Source organism: Mesoplodon bidens, assembly GCF_964165515.1.
Source record: "Mesoplodon bidens genome assembly, chromosome: 12".
Classification (NCBI taxonomy): Eukaryota; Metazoa; Chordata; class Mammalia; order Artiodactyla; family Ziphiidae; genus Mesoplodon; species Mesoplodon bidens.
The window spans coordinates 81,439,712-81,464,553 of record NC_138168.1 but is presented as its reverse complement, the minus strand read 5'-3'; the positions used below and the strand labels follow the sequence as shown (position 1 = coordinate 81,464,553).

At 39.3% G+C, this 24,842-nt stretch overlaps 2 protein-coding genes across 4 annotated transcripts in view; one reads left to right on the top strand and one right to left on the bottom strand.

Annotated features, from left to right (window-relative positions):
* The window catches only part of OPRM1 (opioid receptor mu 1), a gene marked incomplete at both ends in the record, with an annotated part of 163,951 nt that overhangs the window by 43,435 nt on the left and 95,674 nt on the right, over nucleotides 1–24,842 (bottom strand). The gene's annotated exons all lie outside the window — the stretch shown is intronic.
* The window catches only part of IPCEF1 (interaction protein for cytohesin exchange factors 1), a 74,927-nt gene that overhangs the window by 44,151 nt on the left and 5,934 nt on the right, over nucleotides 1–24,842 (top strand). Inside the window, exons 7-9 of one of the 3 annotated variants that reach the window (XR_014017189.1) lie at nucleotides 7,251–7,623; nucleotides 20,204–20,500; nucleotides 20,589–20,675. Coding sequence is in view for 2 of the 3 variants with exons in the window: in XM_081250831.1 (XP_081106957.1) it covers nucleotides 7,251–7,623; nucleotides 20,589–20,782 (567 nt within the window). In the remaining variant the exon portion in view is untranslated. Of the gene's footprint in view, nucleotides 1–7,250; nucleotides 7,624–20,203; nucleotides 20,546–20,588; nucleotides 20,783–24,842 lie in introns of those variants that run through there. The other 2 variants (XM_081250831.1, XM_081250832.1) reach the window with 2 other exon arrangements.

The window sequence follows — 24,842 nt, the reverse complement described above, 5'->3', positions numbered from 1 at the left end:
AGCAAATAAATGAAGGGATGGATGTGAGACCAGTAGGTTAGGTCATTGAAGTGGGAGTATTCTTTAGAATGTCATTCTAAACGTCAATCAAATGTTATTCCTTAAAGTTCTAAGAAGTTAAGCATTTTTTTGAAGACCACTAAGGCTAACATTATTTTTTCTGAAGAAATGTATTAGAAACAGATAAATGTTGAACAGTTAGATTTTATTTTCCTTAGAAACAGAGTATGTTGCTCCTGCTCGTGTATTTCCCAGGCAGATTTTGGTTTTGTTTTCTCTTGTTTCTGAAAAACAGACATGCCAGACACTTGGTTAAAATAACACTTAAGCTTTTTATCTAAACAGATGAAATTTTAAAAATCATGGTAACTTTTATCCAGAGCATGAAGCAGCTTATTGTTTTGGCTCAATCTGGCATAGGCTAGCCATGACTGAGCTATATAAGCCTAGGCAAGAAAACAAAACACAACAAAACAAAAACCAAAAACACCCAAACCTTTCCCAAGTTCTTGCTTTTAAAAAAAACTTGAGCTGTGCTTATATGCTTATTCATTCATTTAACAAATATTTATTGAGAGCTACTGTTCTAAATAGTACTTGGGACACAACAGTTAATGAACAAAGATTTATTTCTTCATGTAGCCAAACTTCTGATTGAGGGAGACTGAAAATAAACAATCAACATAAGTAAGTTATCTGCTAGGTCAGTAGAAGAAGTGGAGCTGAGGGGGTCAGGACAGTTTGTGAGAATGAATAGGGGAACCAGGATTGGCCTGAGTGAGAGTTGAGATCTGAGCAAAACTCTTGAAAGGTGGTGTAAGAGTCAGCCAGGTGGATATTCAGGGAAGGTGTTTTCCAAGCAAAGGGAGCAGTTAGAGTCCAGATCTCCTTGGTGCATAGATGGCAATGCAAAGAGGCCAGTATGGCTGGAACAGGGTGAACCAAGGTGAGAGTTGCAGGAAATGAGGTTGGAGGGTAATTGTGTCCATATGTATGGGGCCTGTGGACCATTAAGGACTTGGATGTTTTGAGTTCCTTTGCCTTTGGAAGTTTTGAGCAGAAGAGTGATGTGACTGATCTCTATTTTAAAAGGGCCACTCATGCTGCTGTGGGGAAAGACCCTGTGTCATAGGGGGAAAGTATAGAAGCAAAGAAGTCCAAGGGGGAGTGTGCAGTAATCTAGTGTAGTGAACGTGATGACTGGGATGAGGTCATAGTTGAGAAATGGAATGGTTGGATTTTGAACGTAGTTGGAAGGCAGACCTACAGGTGGATCAGATATGAGAGATGATAAATATCCCAGTTTTAAGCAGCTCATGCAGATTATTTTAACATGATAGTCCTTATATTTTGATGCTTTTTCAGAAATACAATTCCTTTATATCCAAAGGATGGGAAAAAAACCCTGTGTACTCTGGCCCATTGGCCAGAGGTCAAAGATTAAACACAAAAAGGGGTAAAATCAATTTTAGAAATTCAAACTTAATCTTAGTAGGATGGCTCTTGCACAGTTGTTTACTAAAAGACATGATCTTCCGATACGTGTACTATGATAAAATAATAGAAATGCTTTCAAGTGAGATAGTTGGATGAAAAGTTGTTAGTGAGTACATATACTTACAAAGAAAAGGTAGAAAAACAATTTACCCTCTGTCCTCAAGATGCAAAACATTTTCTTAAGTTCTATGGTTGAGCACTTAACTGACTTTAAGATTTTTCTAAAATTAGATTTTACATTTCGCCTCTTGTTTTAACAGTTCATCTTCTGGCCGTCAGTCACAAGGCAGAGGGGCTGTCTCGCAACCTCTCCCGGGCCTCCATGTTGTTTACCCCTGCCCTAGTTGGGGTTTGCACTAGCTCTTGCCCAGGCTATTTTGAAATACCAGCCTCTTTTTCTTTTTTTTTTGTCTCTAATCTCTCTCTCCTCTTAAAAAAACACTTCCAAATTAGTCTTCCTAATGTGCAGTTCTGATAAATTGATTCAACAACAAAAGACCTTTCCGTGAATCCTCATTGCTTATCAAATTAATTCTCAATTCATTGGCTTGGTATTTCAGGACCTTGGGTTTACTTCTAACTGCCATGACAGTCTTGTTGCTGATTCCTCCTTTTTCAGCAGCCCAATAAACTGCCCCCTATTTCCCCAAAGCTTTCCAGACTTTCCTGCTCCTGTTCCTATATTTACAAAGTTTCTGCACTTGCAGGAACCATTCACTCTCACCCCAATTCCGCCTTCTAAATATCTTTCAAGACTGGTTTAAATGTGACTTCTTTCATTAAACCTTCCCTGGTCCTCTGAGACAGGAGGATCTTTCCTTCTTCTAAACTCTTTATATTTCTGTAGTGCATTTTCTGGGATACTTTTTTCATGGTGTTAGTCTCTGCCTTGAATTATAGATTTTGTGTATCTGGTTTATTTATCTAATTATTAAATTCTTAAGGTTAGAGGCAGTGTCCAATATCTTTTTCTTTACCTGCAACATCTATGACCTTGTCTAACACATATTTGAACCTAATTAAATATTTATTTAATGGATTGATAAATGGGCGAGTGGGTGGTGATTGTGACTTCATCCACTTCCTCCACAGATCTGTAGCTATACAAATATTCCCCCATCTGAATTAGAAAGTTACTTTACACTTGTCTAGTGATTTCACTTGGCTTTGAGAAGGATGACTTCATTCGACTCATAAGTCTCATCTTTTACAAATGAAGAAGTCAAGTGCCAGAGAAGTAAATAGAACTATCTTAAGTAACCTTTGCAAGCTTAAGTTTACCTTTTATTATGAATATCTTTTATGTTCTCTCATTTGCTCTTTTTGATCATCTAAGTCAGGCAGACAAACCACTGACAACTTTGTTTTTCTGTATCAACCACGTGCCAGATATTTTTCAAAGAAGGGGATGCTGAACTGAGCTGGACAGCCTCTTCCTTGGAGCATCTTAAGTTCTAGGTAGAAGAAAAGTCAATAATTTGTAATTCAAACAGTCTCAAGTACTGATAAATGCTATGAAGAAGCATTAACTGGGGCAGTGTTCTAGGGAGTGGCTGGGGTTGAGGTTGGGGAAGATGTTGCTTTGCTTACGACCGTCAGGGAAGAGCCTGCTAAGGAGGTGACATTTGATTTGAGACCAAAGTGATGGGAAGGAGTCAGCCAACCCCACATCCACAGTGAGCTTTTCAGGCAGAAGGAACCAGAGACGTGCTCAAGGAACAGCAAGAAGACCATGTGGTTGGAAAGGAGAGGGAAGGGGAGGTTGAAGGAGATGTTGCTGGAGAGGTAGGGAGGGGTCCATGTGAGTTGTCTTGGCTATAATGATGACTATGGATATTCTACTCATGATGGACAGTTACTGGAGGACTTTCAGCAGGACAATACTATGATGCATTTTCTGCTTTAGAAATGCTCTAGCTATTGTTTGGTGGATGGACTGGGGTAGGGAGGGGGTGGGTAATGGTAGACAATACCTCCTAGGGCTTAACAGCAATTGGTTAGTTTGTTTTCATTAATATGGCCAATGTAAGGAAATAATAGCTGTGTACTTTCCTTTTTTTCTCATTTGGTTGTATTTTGTTTAGTCTTAAGTTATTCCTGTATTTTCTTTTACTTTTTCATATACTTTGACTAATGTTGCTTAAGATTTATATGCTGACTCACTCCTTTCTAATTACAGGCTTTTGGTGGCCATTTTCAACTCTTTTTTCCCCATGTTAAACTTGTGTTTTAAAAACAATTCAAAGAAAAGAATTTTAGAGCTAATCAGCTTTTGAACTAAGCTTCTTCAATGAATAAAAATCTCTTATACAGAAAATGGAGAAAAGCAATATTGATTTTTTTATTTAATCATGTACATACTCTCCTCATTAAAACTAAGATTTTTAAAATGTCTTTCATTTTCTCATTAAAAATATAAAAATTTGAAGCCCAAGTGTTCTGAAATAAATGAAACAACATACATTATTAATGTCTAATAAATAAAATAATTTTATTTGAGATTCTGAGAATACTTTATGGGAGTATTTGCACTGCAATCAGTAATGGTCACCCCTGGATCCCAGGATTAGGATAAATCATCCATAGCAACTTTACAGAGAATTTCAGGGTGCTCCTGAGTAAGAGACTGAACTGCTCTGAGCTGTTTGCCTTCACATAGCTGGTTTTCTAGACCAGTCTTTGTAGCATTAATTTATTACCAACTAGCTATTAATTTATTAATTTACTAAGGTCAGGCACAAATGCAAAAAAATGGAGATGCAAAAGTGATTAAAAGCAGCCTGCTCTCAAGTAACTCACCGAAAAAGAGGAATAAATCCATCAGCAATTACAGTATTAGTTGACAGATAAAATGATACTCTACCTGGTGTGATAGAAGTAAGCCCAGGAGCACAGGGAAAAGATACCTACCTCGCCCTGAGGCCACTGGAGAAGGCTTCCTGAAGGAGGTGGCCCTTGAACTGACCCTTGAAGGATGGGGTTGTGTGAGCCAAGCAGGGGTGGGCTGGAGAGGAGAGACTGTCGCTCCTTTCTACCTTCATGTGATTTGCAGTGGGGAGTTTTCTGGGTATGTTACTTGGATGGTTCATAGAAGGCACTGAGCTAAAGGTTCTCTGTTTGACTTATGGCTATGAAGAGCTAGAGAATGGTAGAAATAATAAAGCAGGATTTAGCTTTATTAAACCACAGAGTTTATAAAGCACATTCCCCTATCGATCCTCCGTAACTGCACTCCAGGTAACCTTTGATTTGTGTCAATCTCTCTTCTAACGAAAACTCCCTCTGACCTGGTACACACCATCCTTTTCTCATTTTGTTTTTTCTTCTCTCTGGTTGTTTTCCTTATTCCTTTTTCTGCCCCTCACTCTTCTTTTCTCTGTTTGAAAATCAACTTTATACATGCTATGTGGTGCTAGAGAAAGTGGACTGGAAGCATTGGCTGTGTGTTTGAGGAGTACCACAAGCAGGAATACACTCCCCGGAAATTTCTGATGCTCATTGAATATGTCTTTCCTCAGTCTTTTAAGCAGAGTTTTGAGGTTTAAAAAGGCTTATGGAGGGCTTCCCTGGTGGCGCAGTGGTTGAGAATCTGCCTGCCAATGCAGGGGGCACGGGTTCGAGCCCTGGTCTGGGAAGATCCCACATGCCACGGAGCAACTGGGCCCGTGAGCCACAACTACTGAGCCTGCGCGTCTGGAGCCTGTGCTCCGCAACAAGAGAGGCCACGACAGTGAGAGGCCCGCGCACCATGATGAAGAGTGGCCCCCACTTGCCACAACTAGAGAAAGTCCTTGCACAGAAACGAAGACCCAACACAGCCAAAAATAAAAATAAATAAATTTAAAAAAAAAAAAAAAGGCTTATGGAAAGTGCTGCAGCAACAGCTTTTTGCACAAATAGCCCATTTTGCTGTAATCAAATTACAGTAGTATCAGCAGGAGAAACAGGAAAAGCTCGTGTTTGGTCTCTTTTCAGAAAAGGAAGCTGATCCCAGTGAAGCCAAGTTTTACTAAAATAGCTCACAATAGGGAACTGTGTCAGGACTGGGCCTGGGTATTTTTGTTAACATTTATTCCATAGATCCTGCTAACGAGTAAACAAGTCTTGGCATTTATTTGGACAGTTTGGTAGGGGGTGCATTACCTCCTCTGGGTAGCTAGGGTTTTATTTAGTGAATTACAGATCTGGATCTCCTAGTTAAGTGGTCTGGGTGATTGAAGGCAGCTGGTTTGAAAGCTTTTTGACACATTCCTGAAAGGAAAGTTTTCATGTCGTGCCAAATATATTATTATTAAGAAGATGTGTGTGCTGAGTTAGTATCTTAACTAGATGTTTTAGTGTCATGCTACTAAAAAGTGGATTTATTGCTTATTTGGCAATCCATGTCTAGCATGCAGCCAGCTAGGCACTCATCAGACACTTACTGACTTTTTCCATCAGAACTCAGAGCTTAGAACCTGCAAAATTCTTGGGCACATATTAATTTGGAACAAAGTCAACTATCTCGAGTTAGTTGCAGTGATGCTGAGGTTTTGGGGAGAGGAGGCTACTTTGCTCTTTGGCTTCTTCCCTCTAACAATCTCCTTCCTACCAGTTCCTCCACTTCCTTGGAGTTCTGAATACTTGAAATTGACAGGAGTATCTCATAGGATGACATAATGAAACCAAACCAGAAAAAGCCTTCTCTGTCTTATCCGCCATTGGAGATATAGGGTGACCCCTAGAGCACTGGTGTTTAGATTTTTTGGATTTTTATTGATCAATAAAATTTAAAAAGGGAGGAACAACATATAGTTGCCAAATCTTTATTTTCCTATGGAGAACATTAAAAAAAAATCTCCAAAAGACAAAAGCTAATAGCTACCATTACCATTTCCCAAAAGAAGGCATATATTTTAACATCAAAATGTAACAAGGATAAAATCTCAGAATAAATGAAGTCCTTCCTCAGAGAGGACATTGGTGACGTTGCATTGATGTTTTCTCCATGGACTGGTGAAAATTTTGCCAAGGATTGGCATTCACCCTTGGATTGTGTGTCAGGAGCTGCTTTCAGAAGATCCTACACCATCAACCCACTTCTCATAGTTTTTGGTTTCCCTTTAATGAATTAGGAGACTGCATATGTATTCCCATCTTCTTTGGTGAAAGTTTATTGACATTTTAAAATTATTGAAGAGTGAATGAGTTAACATTATTTCACTTAACTCTGCAGTTATGAGCTTATACTGGTCATGTGCTAAGGAACTGTGACACATATTTGAGGATGTAAATGTATGTGTTGTACCCACATCACTGGTCTTCCACTCAGTTAATGTTATTTTGCTTCCCGTCTGGCTCCAGCTTTTGCTTTCTCTCTCTTAATCACCTTTGTCAAGATTTTTTGCTCAATTGGTAAGAGTTCAGTGAGAGATTGCAATCTACTTTTTGCTCAGAGCGTCCTTCAGTGTTCCAATGAACTCCTCAAAGGAGTCTTTTAGTTATCTGGAGAGCGTTGAAGAGTAGGGTAATTCATGACACGGAGATTTTTCAGATCCTAGAGTAGTGAATTCAAAGTTATACAGATTGGTTTTGGAAAATGGGATCATAGTGTCTGTCATACTAGTATAAATACCATCTCTTTTTCTTTTGAATCTTTTATTATTGGCAACTTTTTGAAACGCTGGAGTACCTTCCGTGAAAATGAAAAGTAGAGAATGCTGACTTAATCATGATTTATTTTATTCTCTTTTGCTTTTATTTGTGAAAAACAGGCTGCCCAGCAGGCATCTTCGTCTTCACCCAAATTGAATGAAATATCACGTTCTTTCTCTTCCATGGAAAACATAAAAAAGACACCCAGCAGTTTGTCTTCCCCCATATCTAGAGAAGGACGGTCCTGGATGGATGTGGTTGACAGCTTGTCTGCCGCTGAAGACGTGGGACAGTCTGTGACATGCGCTGTGCAGGCCCGCTCACCTGCACCCTCGGAGGCAAATGGTCACAGGGCCCTGGAAACCAGCTTCGCCACATCAGAAAGTGGAATTTTGAACTCTTTATCCAGTGATGACGCTTCTTCATTGAGTAGCAACCTAGATCATCTTTGTGTCCCAGACAAGCCGGCTGGATCAGAGATGACGGATAGAGGTAAACCAAGAAACTATTTGCTCTTTTTCGAGAATGAATATTTGTATGTGGATGTGGAATGCTAATGTTGATTGTAAAAAGAATGTTTAAAGTCATGAATGATTCAATAATTAAATGGTCAAGTGGGGCTAAGTCCAGGGGCTACTTCCGTAGAGGAGAGGAGATCACATGTAGAAAACTCCAGCTTCAGGACCATTTATTACCCGCTGTAAGTGTCACCAACCACATGCTTGCAACTATGAGACGTGTTCAGAAAAGAATGATACTTTTTCACCAATCTGAGGTAAAACTTGAGTTTTTTGTTTTGTTTTGGTTTGGTTTTGATTGGTCCCATGTGCTGTGCTCTGGAGCTTGTGGTGATTAGATCGACACTTTGTAGATGACATCACCACCATGGTTCCAAACATACGCAGAGCTACCACCTTCCCTGGACTATAAGCACAGATGAGGTCTGGGTCCTAGCAGGTCAGCTCCTGGGGGGCCTTCCTACATGGTGAACAGGAAGACAGACAATCTACGTGCACTTTGGGGGGCAGCATTAGAACTTTAAAACCAAAGGAGAGCACAGCTTATGTGTTTGAAAAAAAGCTTGTTAAGTCTTAGCAAATGAAAGAGTTTATTGGAGTATAGAAATGAAGAGTGTGAGCTTTCTTAATACTCCATGATTGTTGGTCCTTGTCTTTTATTCAGACTAACTTTTAAAAAATGATTAGTTTTCAGTCATGATGGGTCTTTCCTGATGGTCTGTGCCTTATTCATTCCAGTGTAAAACAAGTTTACCTGATAGCAGATACTGACAAATGAGAGAACGACGAGATTGATTTGTATTTTTTCAGTGTACCTTTGAGGGGAAGTTGACTAGCTAAATTCCCATGATCGCCAGTCAGGGTGGCCTGATGACGTAGGTGACAGCTGTCACCTCTCCCCCAGCCTAATCAGGGAAAGTTTCTTTATGTTCTCAAGTTTTCATAGTTACCCTATTAATTTGATATTTAGTATCAGAGTAATTTAGGCCAAGAATTACAACTACAGACCCGTGTGTCCATAGTCACTGCTCCCTGTGACCTTATGTGAAGATGCTTTACATATGGCAACTCAACATAAGTTGAGTTACCTGCCTGGCCTCTGATGTCATTTTTGTTTGATACCCCTAATTTAGGCCAATTATCTACTTTACAATTAGAAAAAATGGAGTAAATGAAGTCATTGCCAAAATAACCTACTTTTAGAGGGGAATGAGGTAGGGGCAGGGGGATCAATATTGGACTGTACGCAATGGAAGGCAGTAGACTCAAGCTGGCCTCAGCTTTGTGAGGTGTTTTGATATGAAGATATTGGGCTTAATTTGTACCTCTGTGGAAGTATGAAATTGATGCAAATTTTGAGGCCAGTGGTGCAAGTAAAAAGGAGATAATTTTAGGTTCAGCATAAGAAACTTCTTTTTAACATTGAGAACTGTTCAGAATTGAATAGGCTCCTTAGAAAGTATGTGTTCCTCGTCATTGAAGGTGTTTACTCATTCTGAGACAACCATTTTCACTGGGTATTAATTGCATATTGCATGTCGATTACAATTTTTTCTCTTATGAAGATATACTGAAGAGGGAATTTAAGTACCTTGAACTAGATGGCCTCTAACTTGATACTTAGAAGATCCTTCCAGATATAGGCCTGGTGGAACTAAGGAAAATAATGAAGAGGACCACATCTATTATTTTCCTGCTAAAAACTCTGGCTTTAATTATTGGGCCATTAGTAGATCTAAAATGTTTGTTTCATCATGCACAAATACACATACACTCACATGCACACACACACACAGCACCCCGGGATGAGGATGGCCTCAAAAGCAAAATAGAGAATAAAATTTCATTTGCATTCGTTCTCAAGAGATAACACTGCGGATTGAGTTTTCCTTTAGGACGAGTAACCTGATAGTCATGGGAAGGTGCATGCAATTCTTGTCCATGTCTAATGTCATTCTGGGCACGAGTGTGCTGCAGAGCCTGGCTGAGTACCAACAGCTCTTTTAATCTAAGAAGGAAGAAACCAGGTATTTTAAAATTTTGAGTTAGGTGCAGAGGGACCAACAATATCTGTATGCTTCTTCAAACAGCTTGACATAAAGGTATTCCTTGGAGTAGAAAGGAAGAGAAAATAAAACTATTTTTCCCCTCACTGATTTGTTGGCACTTGCCATATGTTCCAAAATTTTTGCTGATGATTTTCTCCTGCTGCTGGGGATTTGGTTAAATTCCCAGCAGAGTTAAACTACATAAAGTCATTGCTATGGAAACAGCAACCCAGTTTTCGCTTGCGTTTGCGATGACGTGCTGTTGAGTAATCAGATTGAGTACTGTGCTTTTTTTTTTTTTAACATGTGTGTTTGTGTGTTGGAAAAGAAGGTAGCATTTCATTTTTGTGACTTCTAAAAATTATTATCTTTTTAGCTGCCAGCTAAAAAAAGAGAAAAGTGCTAAAGTTCCTGTGTTTGAAATATTGTTCAGCATTTTTTATAATAGGGATTGAAGTTTTGACATGGTCCATGACAGGAGTTAGGATTTTAGATTAAGTCCCAGTTTCAAGATGTGTTTGCTGGAGAAAGAGGCTTTCATCCTAGAAGAGATTCTTAAAGGTTAATAACTGAGCCCTGAAACAAGCAGACAGAATGTATTATAGCCTTCTTTTTATTTAGACAATGAGAGAAATATTTTACAGTTGGTATGTGATTAAAATTGTGGTTGCTAGAATTTTATACCGACTTTAAACCTTTTTAGACGTTTTTCCCCTGCAAAGTAAGCTATTTAAACAATGCAGGGTGTTAATTGCATTCTATTGCCTTTCTACATTGGGAGTTCCAGAGCTCTTCAGACTCTTCACTGAGTCTTTCCACAAAGTGTAATGGGGTTAAATGGAATATTCACCTCAGCTCAGTTTTACTCTATACCGTTTCTTTCTTTAATGAAAGGTTATTTGGCCCATGACTCATGCCTGTGTAATGATGACTCCCACTAAAGTAGTATATTTTTTAAAACTGATGAACTTACAGTGACACATCATAATTACCCAAAGTCCGTAGTTTAACTTAGGGTTCACTCTTAGTGTTCTACATTCTGTGGGTTTAGACAAAGGTATAACAACGTGTATCCATTAATACTGTATCATACAGAGTATTTTCACTGTCCTACAAATTCTCTATACCCCACCTTTTAATCCTTCCCTTCCCCAATGCCTAGCAACCACTGATAGTTTTTACTATCTCAATAGTTTTGCCTTTTCCAGATGCAAATTCATGTTATATATGAACAAAGATAGTTTTATTTTTTCCTTCCCAATCTGTATACTCTTATTTCCTTTTCTTGTGTTATTGTGTTGGCTAGGACTTTCAGTACAATGTTGAAGAGGAGTAGTGGGAGGGGACATCCTTGCCTTGTTACTGATCTTAGTGGGAGAGCTTCTAGTTTCTCACCATTAAGTATGAAGTTAGCTGTAGGTTTTTTGTAGATATTCTGTATTGAGTTGAGGAATTTTCTTTCTATGTTTAAAAAATTAATTACTTAATTTTTTTATTTTTGGCTACGTTGGGTCCACGTTGCTGTGCGCAGGCTTTCTCTAGTTGCAGCGAGCAGGGGCTATTCTTCGTTGTGGTGCTGGGCTTCTCATTGCGGTGGCTTCTCTTGTTGCAGACCACAGGTGCCTACGGGCTTCAGTAGCTGTGGCTCGAAGGCTCTGGAGCGCAGGCTCAATAGTTGTGGCACATGGGCTTAGTTGCTCTGCAGCATGTGGGATCTTCCTGGACCAGGCCTTGAACCCATGTCTCCTGCATTGGCAGGTGGATTCTTAACCACTGCACCACCAGGGAAGCCGCCAGGAATTTTCTTTTTATTCCTTGTTTACTGAGAAGTTTTTTTTTTTTTAAATCACAAATGAGTATTGGGTTTTGTTAAATGCTTTTTCTGTGTCTATTGATATTATCATGTGATTTTTTTCCTTCTTCCTCTTAAGCCTATTGATGTGATCAACTACATTAATTTATTTTCAAATGTTGAGCCAGCCTTGCATATCTGGGATAATTCCCACTCGGTCATGGTGTAAAATTTTTTTATTCTGCAATTTGCTAATATTTTGTTGAGGAATTTTGCATCTATGTTCATGAGGTATATTGGTTTTCAGCAATGAAATGTATTTGTCTGGATTTGATGATTAAGGTAATGCTGGCCTCATAGAATGAGTCAGGAAGTATTCCCTCTGCTTCTATCTTCTGAAAGAGATTGTAGAGAATTGGTATAATTTTTTCTTTAAATGTTTGGTAGAATTCATCAGTGAACCCATATGGGACTGGTGCTTTGTTTTAGAAGGTTATTAATTATTGATTCAATTAGAAGGTTTTTCAATTATTGATTGAATATAACCCTATTCAAATCATTTATTTCTTCTTGTGTGAATTTTGTTTCTTTTAAAGAATTGGTCTGTTTCAGCTAGGTTATTAAATTTGTGGGCACAGAATAGCTCATAGTATTTTTTTTACTATCCTTTTAATGTCCCATGGGATCTGTAGTGATATCCCTCTTTTTCATTTCTGATGTTAGTAATTTGTGTCCTTTCCCTTTTTCTCTAACCAAAACCAAATTTTAATTTTTACTTTTACTGTATCTATCTAGACACTTGACATTTAGTAAGTATAGTTTACTTACTGAGTTTTTAAAGAATCCAAATCCAAAATTAGCTTGCTGTGTTTATTATGTATGGATATACAAAGGAGGTGAGAATGAGATTAAGAATGGAAATTTTGACCAAACAGTGAATGTTTAACAAATATGTTTTGAGGAGGTACTATATTTCTGGCTCAGTTGTTGGCATTTGGAGATGCTTTTTGAGGATAACAAAGGCAATAGCCCTCTTGCATAGAACTTACAGTCTGGCGCGTGTGTCTGTTTTGGCAGGGTTTGGAGACCATTAGCAGGTAAATAGAAGAACAGGATAATTTCTGGTAGTGAGTCAGTTCTATAAGGGAAATTAGGTAAGGGTATATAATAATGGAGGTAGGAAGAACGACCTTTATTTAGATGACTGGTTGGGGAGGATCTCCATGAGGAGGCAATATTTGATCTGGGACCTGAATTTCACAAGGGAACCTACACATATAAACAATAGCTGGCAAAATGCCCCAGACAGAGAGAAAGTAGAGTATAAATGCCCTAGTACTGGCACAAATTTTGAGGTTCAAGAAACAGAAATAAATCCAGCATGGCTGGAGCAGAGTGGGTAGGGACAGCATAGGAAGATACTGCAGAATTCAACAGCAGCTGGCTTCTGTGGCAACTCGTGGGTCCTTTAAGGTATTTGGATTTTGTTCTAAGTGCAATGAGATATTTTTGGAGGAAGTGAAGCTGAGGAATGTTTTCGTGTGGTTTACATTTTTAAAAGATCACTTCACTGTATGAAAAATGGATATTAGGAATGTAGCTGTCGAAATAGACCAACAATGAAATGATGGTAGCAATGGGGTGGGGAGCAGAAAAAATACACATATGTGGGATATATTATAAACATACAATGTAAGAATGTAAGATACATAAAGGATTGTTGCCTGGTTTAGTCTATCCCTAGTCTTTCAACTGCACTGCCCAAGTACACAGTGGACATTCAAAGATATGTAATGGATGAACTTAATAAAGGGATCAAACGTGTGAGGGAAAGAGAGGAATCAAGCATGAGTCATTAGTTTTCCAGAACATTCAGTCCCCTGTGGCATGAAATATAATCTCAGCTGTATAGAATTTTTATCACTCCCTGGGAAAAGGTTTATTAGTAGGGATATAATGGCCATGTTGACATATGTAACTCTAAATGTGTACACTGAGGATTTCCTATAAGGCAAAAATAAGGAAATCTTGCAAGTAATTGTAGATCACACTAGATTATAACCATAGACATAAGGACAAGAGAGCACCATCTTGAAAAGGTAAGGACATTTATCTGCTCCAAACCTTCATTTTCTGCTTGTGAAATTGTACTGGGGTAACTTCTTCTTCCTCTTGCCTCACTGCTCTTGGCATGAAGTGCCCCTCATATCTTTCCCTTCCTTTTGACTCTTCCGTTTTTATATTTTGTGCTCATTTGTCCCCATCATGGATCCATGTGGTTGATCGATCCAGCAGGTTATGGAGCCAAGGTTGACATATTTACCTACTGTGCATTGGGTTTGTATACTTGATTTTAAGCAGTTTCAAGCTTTCTTCCCCATTTATTTCCTATTCAAACTTCACCTCATAAATATATTTTAAAAAGAAAAACAAAAAAAAAAAACCCTAACCAGGGCTTCCCTGGTGGCACAGTGGTTGAGAGTCCGCCTGCCGATGCAGGGGACATGGGTGCGTGCCCCGGTCCGGGAAGATCCCACATGCCGCGAAGCGGCTGGGCCCGTGAGCCATGGCTGCTGAGCCTGCGCGTCCGGAGCCTGTGCTCCGCAACGGGAGAGGCCTCAACAGTGAGAGGCCCGCGTATGGCAAAAAAAACCCACAAAAAACAAAAACCCTAAACAAATACCTTTTTATGTGCATGCCAATGTTTTTTGTCTTCTTAGGGTGTGAGGAGATATAGAAATTTTATGTCTGCATTGAATATTTCACCTAATCCAGGGTGCTCATATGATTGGAAGAATACATTTTGAAAACAACTGGAATCTTTGTTTTAAGAATGTAAAGCTACTTATTAGAATCTTAGGCAATGAGCTCAAGCTAAGATTATTTCTGAAAATCACTGCCACAGAGGCAGTAATAATAAAACAAAAGAAAAACAAACACTAAACTTCTCCCAATAGACTAGGTTTATTATTATCAATAAAAGCAATAATGCAGTACAAACATACTGAGTTGCCTTGCTTAACAGAAACATCAAATATCCAAGAGAAAATAGGTAACTGACAGGCAGAGAAGGTAAAGCAAATATAGGAAAACGAGGGAAACCAAAGTGAAATTCTTTTCTGAGTTACAAGAACACAAGTAAAAACACTTGCTTTATACTTGGATGCTTTCTCTGACTTTCTCAATCTGATTTTTCTCTTATAGAATTTCTTTTACTTGCCATCTTTTTTTTTAGACCCCGACTTTGAATTCTCCATTTCTGTGCATTTATACCTTTGCTGTATACAGGGACCCGCCTACCATGATAGCAACTCTTGCCTTCTGCTCCAGATTCAAACTGGTTCATTATCCCCAGGTGCCCAGTTCAAATGCCCAAGCAGAGAATCTGATTATCCAGTCTGTGTTTTAGGTTGCTGACCAGCTTACGAATTTCCTCTCCTAGGATCTAGTGCCGGGTGTCCCTGTGAGAACAGAATCTGAGGTATAAAACCTGGGCATCTCAGAAGCAGAGGCTCTGGGTGGGGACTTTTCCCTTGGAAGATAGAGTAGTGGTGGCAGGCATCTGAGCCTTGGCCTCGCCATCTACCATCTTGATGACTATGCATTATCTCATTTGAAATCTTCTTCATTGAACTTTATTCAAAAGAAAGTATATCAAATATACTTATAGTACAAAGAATAGTGTATAAGGCAATAAGCTTTAGGTCAGAACCTAGGTTTGTCTCTTTGTGAATTTGGCCAAGGTTTTTAATCTTTCTGTGTCTTGACATTCTCTCCTTTATATCAGGGTTAATAATACTTTCCTTGTAGGGTTGTTACAAAGGTAATGACAGAATGTTGGTATAGCAGTTAACACAGTGCCTGTCACCTAGTTAAAAACTAAATACATGATAATGATCTCTACCACCATCAACACAAGCAGAAATAGGCAGTCTGTCTCTCAAAATTATACTATGCTAACGTTCCTGCTTAGTAGTATCCTTATGGTTACAATAAGTTATCTGGATTTATCTTAGTTAAAAATTTAAATTTGTCTGTCATTATGATTGTAAGTCTCTTGGCTGTAGAGTTGTCCAAATCACTAATTAAAGGAAGTCTGTAGGGCTTCCCTGGTGGCGCAGTGGTTGAGAGTCCGCCTGCCGATGCAGGGGACACGGGTTCGTGCCCCGGTCCGGGAAGATCCCACATGCCGCGGAGCGGCTGGGCCCGTGAGCCACGGCTGCTGAGCCTGCGCGTCCGGAGCCTGTGCTCCGCAACGGGAGAGGCCACAACAGTGAGAGGCCCGTGTACCGCAAAAAAAAAATATCATCCCTTTATTGAGTCTAAATCATTAGATTATTGACCTAAGTTTGGAGAATGTTTACTAGTCTGACCCCTCCAGACATTTTGAGCCAGTGTAACAGAAGTAAAGGGTCACTAACATTTACCTCAAATTCCTACCAACTCAACAATATTGAGATACTGCTGCTTTAGAGCAGGGATTCTGGAACCCTCCCTTGAGGAAGCCAGATTTGTTTTAAAACTATGATATGGCACAGAGAAAATAGATGCTGCTTTCTGGACAAGTCTCACCTTTCTAGTTGTGATTTCAGTCCTTTTCTCTTCCAGTGAGCTGAGGCTGTTTCTGCACGACTAATTGCTGGGGAGCGGTCTAGCCTTGCTACTCAGAGCATGTCCACGGACCAGCACTTCTGACATCATTTAGGAGCTCGTTAAAAATTTAGAATCTCAGTGCCTGCCACCCCAGACTGAATGTATCAGAAACTGTATTTTAACAAGATCCCTAGGTGATTGTTTGCTTATTAAACTTGGAGAAGACTGGTCCAGAAGTGCATGGGCCTGCACAGTGTGGAATCAAACTTTTATTCCTAATTCCACACTGATTTACATTTTGGAAAGATCACTTAGTGTTTTCCAAGAATCTCCACATTTTTTCTCATCTATAAAATAAAAATAGTTTTCATCTTCCTTGGCAAAGAACGTGTGAGGCGTGATGCCTTATGTGGTGAAGGAAATTAAAGTCCTGTTATTTTATGTCAGAAGACTAAAATATGCACTTGAGAGGAAGGATAACAGTTGCATTGGAAACACTTGATTGTCAGACAGAATTCTTTTATTTTGCCACAAAAGACAAGGGAGATAGAAATAATTAACTTGGCTTCTGTTTCCAGAGGGAGAGAGACCAGTGGTCTTTTCTGTCAATCTTTTTTTTTTTTTTTTGGCTCTTTTTATAATCTGGTAAGATAAGGGAGCAATGTAGTGTTTCCTAATATGATATTAGAATTTAGAAAAATGTTTACATAAGAAAGGTGAAATGGAGATTTAAAAAACATTAGTCTCTCGAGAAGCCTTTGAAGGGTACAGGGGTAGCCCTGTAGGATTAGCCAGCCAGCGCTAGTCCTCCGTACAGCCATTAGGAAGGACTGTCATCTCGGCTTGGGGTCAGGGGCAAGCTGTGTTTTCTTGTGTGCTTGTACCCTTTGGGTCCTTTTCTTGTCCTATGATCCTGTTTATCATCTGCTTCCGTTATTACTGGATGTTCATTTTATTGTCCTGTGAAGACCTAGGCACCAGCCATTAGCAACAGTAAAATAAAATCCCCATTTAGGTCACGGATGAGGTTAGATCACAGGTCTTTCCCATGAGTATCTAGCAATGTGTTGTATATCTCTCAGATTATGATACAAAGAAGGCAGCAAATAGGGGCAGGAATATGTGTATGGGAGGGAGATAATCTCTGATATTTTTAATTTAAAGGTAATATATATTGATTTAAATATATTACATAATAATAAAATTATCCAAAGAGGCGGTCCTCTTTACTTTTCATTTAGGGAATGTGCTTTATGCCATGTTATTTCAAGATTCTAAAGTTTATTTTCATCTTTACCAATTTAATATTGTTGAATTAGATATAAGATCTTAATATAATCATTTTACTTTGACATAATTACAAATTACTGTGTTAGTCAAAAGTACTTTTATTTTCTATCACAGTCTTTAGCAGCACCACTGAGCAGCTTGGTGAACACAGGGAAAGTAAAGAAGTCATTCTGTTTATCTTCTTTGTTGTATACTTGTTTGGTTTGTTAAATATATATTGCTTTAAAAATACTGTGGTATTAAAAGCTATGTATTCAGGCTTTATTTGAAGTAGAGTCCCCACCTGCCTGTCTGTAAAAAAAAAGGATGTGTACAATTATTGTGTTCTCGTGGGACTGAAAACTCCCAGAGTCCTCCATGCTAACGTTCCCCACTACGAGTCAGATGTCTTTTATTTACATTTCTTAAGACTTTCTAATGTTTCCAGCTTAACTCCAGGACTGTTGCCATGCTTAGTATTTCTCCTATGCAAGTGTCATCAGTTATCATGATAATCTTATAAAAGTCTACTTTTTAATACCTTTATTGACATATGCTTCACATACCATAAAATTCACACATAAAAACATACAGTTCAGTGGTTTTTAGTATATTCATAGAGTTGTGCATCTAGCTCCACAATCTAATTTGAGGACATTTTAGCACCACACACAGGAAAAACCCCATACATATTAGCAGTCATTCCCCATTCCTACTTGTCCCTTCCTCAGCCCCAGACACCCACTAATCTGCTTTCTGACTCCATGGATTTGTTTATTCTGGACATTTCATTATAAATGGATGATACAGTATGTGTCTTTTGTGACTGGCTTTTTTTACTTCAAAGAATTTTTCAAGGTTCATCCATGTTTTAGTATGTGTCAGTACTTCATTTCTTTTAATGACTAATACTCCATTGCATGCGTGTACCACAATCTGTTACCCCACTCATCAGTTGATGAGCATTTAGGCTGTTCGCACCTTTTGTCTATATCATTCAGGACATTCATGCACAAGTTTTCTCTTAACGTGTTTTTAATTTTCTTGAGTATATAATTAGAAATGGAATTGGTGGGTCATATGGTAACTTAAAATGCTACATTTAGCATTTTGAGGAACTACCAAACGGTTTCCTAAAGTGGTGGGTGCATTTTATATTCCCACCAGCAACTTTAAGGGTTCCAGTTTCTCCACATCCTTGTCCACACTTCTTATTGTACCTTTTTGATTTTAGCCATCCTGGTGAGTGTGAAATAGTATCTCACTGTGGTTTTGATTTGCATTTCTCTAATGACTGATGATATTGAGCATCTTTTCACGTGCTTATTGACAAAAACCTACTTTTGATGTCTGCACAGACTAAGCCAAAAAGTCTAATTGTGTTCAAATGTAGTTTTGAATATTTCCTCCTGTTTTGATAATATTGTGGTAGTGAACAAAGAAGTTTACTGACCAATACTTTAATTTAGTTGCAAAGTTAGCCCAACATCTTTGCTCTTCATTTTATTAAAGACTACTGGGCACACTTGTGGACTTTCTGGTGGTAGAAGGGGGAAGACTATTGCCTAAAGACACTTAATCTTATAAGAGTAAACTGTAAAGTAAGTGAGTGTGCTTAATTTTGATGCTCCTAGACTACTGTTGTATGCTTTTCTCTTCGGTGAGACCTTTTTTCCAGTTCTTCTAAGGCCATACTTCCTATATGATCCTCTATCAAGCTTGTTCTCAGGATGGGAGCTAAAATGCATAAACACTAGGGAGTACATGGTAGAAAACAATCTTATTGTCTATCTGTCCCAACATTATTTTCAGACTGAAGTGAATAAAGGACTGAAGTTCTTAGTAAGAAATTAAAGCAGCATCAAGAGATGGTTTTCTTTGAGTAACTTTCTATATCATTTGAGACTCTTTCAGCTGCATATGCTTGAAAACAACACTCAGAATATCTTAACAAAGGCAATGTACTGGCTCTCATAAGCTAAGAGGGCACTAATGGTATCACCAAAATCCATGTGTCAGTTGGATCCTATGGATTGGCTCCATTCTCATGATTCTTGGCATGATTTCTGGAATCTTCCAGGTTACATCATCACACCACTCAGTTTAGGAAAATAGAGAAATTGATTCCCTGACACCCCAAACCAAAGTCTCAGAACTGAGTCTCTTTGGCCCCAGTGGGCCTGATCTGAGACACATGCTCATCCCTGGATGAATGACTATGGCTAGCATGATGGAACTGACACTGGCTTAGCCTAGCACATCCGGGGTCCCCCCGGATCCTGGGTGGAGTCACTTTACTGGAAGCATTTGAGCTGAGGCTGGCAAGCTGTGGTTAACAAAGAGAATGGAGGTGTGTGGCATGAGGAATTTTTATTATCTGCTGAAAGCCACAGACCACAGGTGGATTCCTTCATTCAAAGAACAGTTCTAGGAAGGACATTAAAAAGTGATCTGGGACAATGGTTCTCAAGCTTTAGAGTGTGTACTGGTTGGTAAGGTTATCCTGTCCCACCACTGTATTTTAGAAACAGAGAACTTGTTTGGTTTCACAGGTTTATAGGTGGAGAGGAACTTTGCCCCAGGATGAATCATTCCCTGAGTCCCACCAATCTCTGATTTAGATGGTATTTGGATGAGATTTGAGACTTAGAGTTGATGTTTGAATGGGTTAAGACTTTTGGAGATGTTGGGGTGAGTGAATGTATTTTGCATGTGAGAGGGACATAAATTTTGGGAGGTTAGAGGGTGTACTATTATGGGTTCAGTTGTGTCCTTCCAAAGTTCCTGTGTTGAAGTTGTAACCACTGAGACCTCAGAATGTGACCTTATTAGGAAATGGTTATTTTTTGCAGGTGTAATTAGTTAAGAGGTCAATAGGGTGAGCCCCTAATCCAATATGACTGGTGTCTATAAAAGGGGGAAATGTGGACACAGAGACATGCACACTGTAAAACACCACGTGAAGATTAGAGTTATGCTGCCACAAGCCAAGGAACCACCAGAAGCTGGAAGAGAGGCCTGGAACAGATCCTTCCCTACAGCCTTCAAAGGGAACATGGCCCTGTTATGACAAAGTACCACCAACTGAGCGGCTTAGACAATAAAAATTTATGTCTCACAGTTTTGGAGGCTGGAAGTCTAAGATCAAGGTATCAGGAGGGCCTTGTTTTAGGACCACCATGTCAAATGTTCTGTCCTTGATTAACTGGGTTTATTGTTATTTATTTATGTTAATAGAAGAGACAAAAGTGTCTGAAGATGATGAAATGGAGAAGCTCTACAAATCGTTAGAGCAAGCTAGTCTATCTCCTCTTGGGGACCGGCGACCTTCAACCAAAAAGGAGTTGAGAAAGTCCTTTGTTAAGCGGTGCAAAAATCCATCCATAAATGAGAAGCTCCACAAAATCCGAACTTTGAATAGCACATTAAAGGTAAGAAATTTCGGACTGTAGATGAACTCTGTGGATGTGGGGTGAGAAAATGCTGGTTCTGTAGAATGATTTATGCTCACCACATGTGTGGGTGGAGGGTAGGGAAAGGCAGTAAAAGCCAATACAGTCTCTATAGGGTGAGTTGACCCTTGACATTCTTAAAACAGTAGGAAATTCACACAGTAGCACCCAATGCAGTTTTTTTTATTTGTTTGGTTTTTGTTTTTACAATAGGCCTTGATTTTTGCATTCACTCTGGTGTAAAATGTCAAATACTAAGCTCCTAGATGGCAAGGATCATGTGTAATTTGTTTTTGTACCCTACTACCTGGAATAATAAATGTTGCTGAGAGCCTAAGATAGTCAACTGGTGAGACTACACAGTAAAATTTAATAAGATCTTGGGATTTTGCCTGATTCATTAAAGGGTGCCGTTCTTTTATACTATATCCGGAAGAAACTTTCTACATTTCAGATATAGCAGACTTACGTGATGCTAAGCTCTTGAGTCTGGAGCCAAGAATACCATGAGAGCTGGGCAGTGGGAAACAGACACTTCATGGTAGCAGACGAGCAGATATTTTCACAATGAGAATAAGGGACAGGGCACAGGATGTACTGAAGCTATATTCATGGCCTGCCATAACTAAAATGGTTCTTTATAACAAAAGCATCCTGCTTTCACATTTAGATTATAGCACAAACAAGTAGAGGCCAGAATACTTTGTAAAACAGTCCTGAATTAGCAGAAGATTTATAGATTCTGAAAAGCCTTGTAGACCTGCAATTTAATTCTGTTTTGTACATGTCCTTTTGCATCATGAATTTGAATCCCTTTCCAGGAAGAACTATCAGCAATCAAAAGGACAAGGCTACAAAAGATGGTGGAGTGACTCTCAGTCAGATGTCCCAGTTAGTCAGTGGAAGACCTAAGCACCCTAAAAGGCTTGTAAAAATAAGGCTGAAAAATAAAAGGCAAAGGTGTATTTTATTTATACAAAGAAAACCCAAATGTAGAGGAAATTCCCTAGCATTTAATGATGAAAGACATCACTAGCACTCATTTCAAAGTCAAATATGTTCCATAGTATTTATAGAGTTGATAAATGTGTTTGGTCATCCAATGTAATATGCCATACTATGTTGGGATTTTACTGTCTTGTTTGTGATAACTGATATGAGTGAATACATTTTTTATTGAACAAATACTTCCCGACTCTTACTATGTATGAGACACTACTCTAGGACACTGTGACCACTGAGAAGACCCCACTGGACAATGGAAACATAAAGGAAAACAATTACAATGAGATGTGATAAGTGCTATAGTTGATATCAGCTTTGGTAGCCCAGAGGAGGAAACAGCTGCCTACCTGAGGCCATTAGGGACAATGCCATGGAGATGCTGAAACTGGCCCATCATAAGAGATGAAGAAAATCAGGAAGAGAAGGAAGTGCATTCAAGGAGGAGGAGCTGGCCTAGGCAGATGTATATCAGTGGATGAGATGTTGCAGCCCACATTGGGAGAAGTAGGGAATAGAGGCTAAGGAGAGCCTGGACAGTTCAGGCTACTTCTAGAAGGAGAAAGACGGTGGTCTCAGCTTTCCAAAGAGCAGGAAACTCAGGATTCTGGACCTTCACCCGACCATGGCCAGGGGCTTGGAAACTGGGAGCGCAGGTTTGTACAAAGAATTCAAAGTTTTACCGACACAGCTGGTTCTCTGTGACCTCTTGTTCTCCAGGCACTATGGCCACAGACTTGATGAACTCAGCATCTTTTTCTTTTCTTCCCAGGTATTAGTTATCTATTGCTAGGCAACAAAATACCCACAAACTTAGCAGCTACAGGCAATAGACATTCATTATTTCACAGTTTCTGTGAGTCAGGCATTTGGGTGTGGCTTGGTTAGGTGCTTCTGCTTCAAAGTCTCTTATAAGGCTGTAATCCAGGCATCAGCTGGGGCTGTATTCATTCCTCCCCTGGGGGAGGGTGTGCTTCCAAGCTCTCTCACGTGGTTGTTGGCAGGATTCAGTTCCTTGCAGGTTGTTGGACTGAGGGTCTCAGTTGTTCACTGTCTGTTGGCTGGAGGCCACCCCCAGTTCCTTCCCATGTGAGTCTCTTCATAGGGCAGTTCCCCAAATAGAAGCTGGCTTCCTGCAGAGCAGTAAAGCTACGAGAGTAAGTGAGCAGGGTGGGTTATACCCCAATCTCAGGAGTGACATCACATCGCATTTACAGTATTCTATTCATTAGAAGGAAGTCGCTAGGTCAGCCTTCCTACAGTCAAGGAGGGGAATTACAGAAAGGCATGAGTACCGGGGAGCAAGGAGCATTGGGGCCATCTCAGGGGCTCTCTACCCCACCCAGCTGAAGAGCTGCACTCTCTGAACATTTCTGGAAAGAAGACCTTTCCACAGATCCCTTACACTGGGGCTGATGAAATGTACCCCATGTTATGTATTCCTGTGAACCTCCCAGGAGGCAGGAGGACATGATAATGTGGAAATTGACCTTGTTGAAAGAAAAGAGAAAAGCACGTCAACCTATTCATTAGAGAAAGATTATTTGGTACGTGCATGTTCATTCATGTCACAAAGCTATCAGAATTATTTTAACTGTCTTTAAAACTCAAAGCAGTCAGGATAGTGGTTGCCTTTGAGGGGAAGGGGAGGATATGCACTGGGAGAGGCCACAAGTAAAGCTTTTGAGATGCCGGGTAAGAGTCTTTTTTGACTTTGATGATGGCTACACAGATGTGTTCATTTTGTGATAATTTCATCAAGCACAAACCTTATATGCGTGTTTTTCTGTATGTGTGTTACGTTGCAATATAAATGTTTACTTAAAAAATACTTCACAGCCGGAGTGTGGACAAGCAAAAAGAACAGTTTCATGCAGAAACAAGGAAACTATTTTAATAATAATGTTTATATTAGTAGTAGGCACATTCCAGAAATGAAGAAAAATCCTCTCACTGGGATTGTATTGAAATGAATGCTCTTCATGGAAATTCTTCTAGAAAGTTGAGCAAACTATCATGTCACACACTAAAGGCCTTTAGATTAGACCTTTAGGAGTTTCTGATAGCTCCACATCCCTGGACTTTTGGCTAAGCCTGTATTTATTTTTAAATGAACGATTAATGGGTCCAACTGAAACTTTCTCCCAAGATTCCTCTTGCCTGTGTCAAAAGAGGAACGAACACTTCTTTGCCCATCTGCTCTGGTAGAACACATTTCCAGTGCTTAGGTCTTAAGGCAAGTCATGTACTGAATATTTGGAGTGAAGAATGAAAGTACGTTATTTTTCAGAACCCCTACCAGACCCTGCCTGCCTGCCAGAAAGCCAGGAATATGTTGTCAAAGTGGTTCAAAGCATTCAGTGAGCCTGCGGCTCCATAGGAGAGAAGCAGGGCCTTTGCGTGACGCCCGTTGACCCCAGGGTGCCGAGTCAAGGAAAGAGCTCAGAGGGCTAAGTTGTTTCATTAATTTCCTTCCTCTCTATTCTTATCTACAGTTTTTTCTTTTATCCATAAAAGAACTAACACAGACTTGCGCTGAATGGTAAGAAATTTGAATTATTTAGAGCTAAAAACCATTTGAGAAGTGTTAGTTGAAGAGACCCTTTCCTAAAACCTTTTATCCCCTTTAGAGTGGTGGTGAATTCATTTTTGCCTTAAAAAAATCAATTTTCCAAATTTGGTTGATCTGCAATGATCTTATTTAGTTTTTTTCAATAAAATATTAGGATCTCTCTCTGCACAGATGTCAAAATTTCTTAAGAACAAAGTAACACTCCCTAAGTAACTTCATATGAATAGCACTATGGTAATATTAGAGAATGAAAGCTTTTTTTTTTTTTTTTTTTTGGAAAAGATTGTTTTTGGAAGTAGAGATGTGGAGAACTCAGAAGAAAGAAAACTCTCTTGGTCCTGCTTGACTTTCTACCAGCAATCTTTCCTAGATACCTACTTATTAGCTAACCTTTCTTCCCTCTGCTTCAGGGTCCTGGCCAACCTGCTTCATATCCCTCTTTAGTTACTTTCCTACTGCACAATT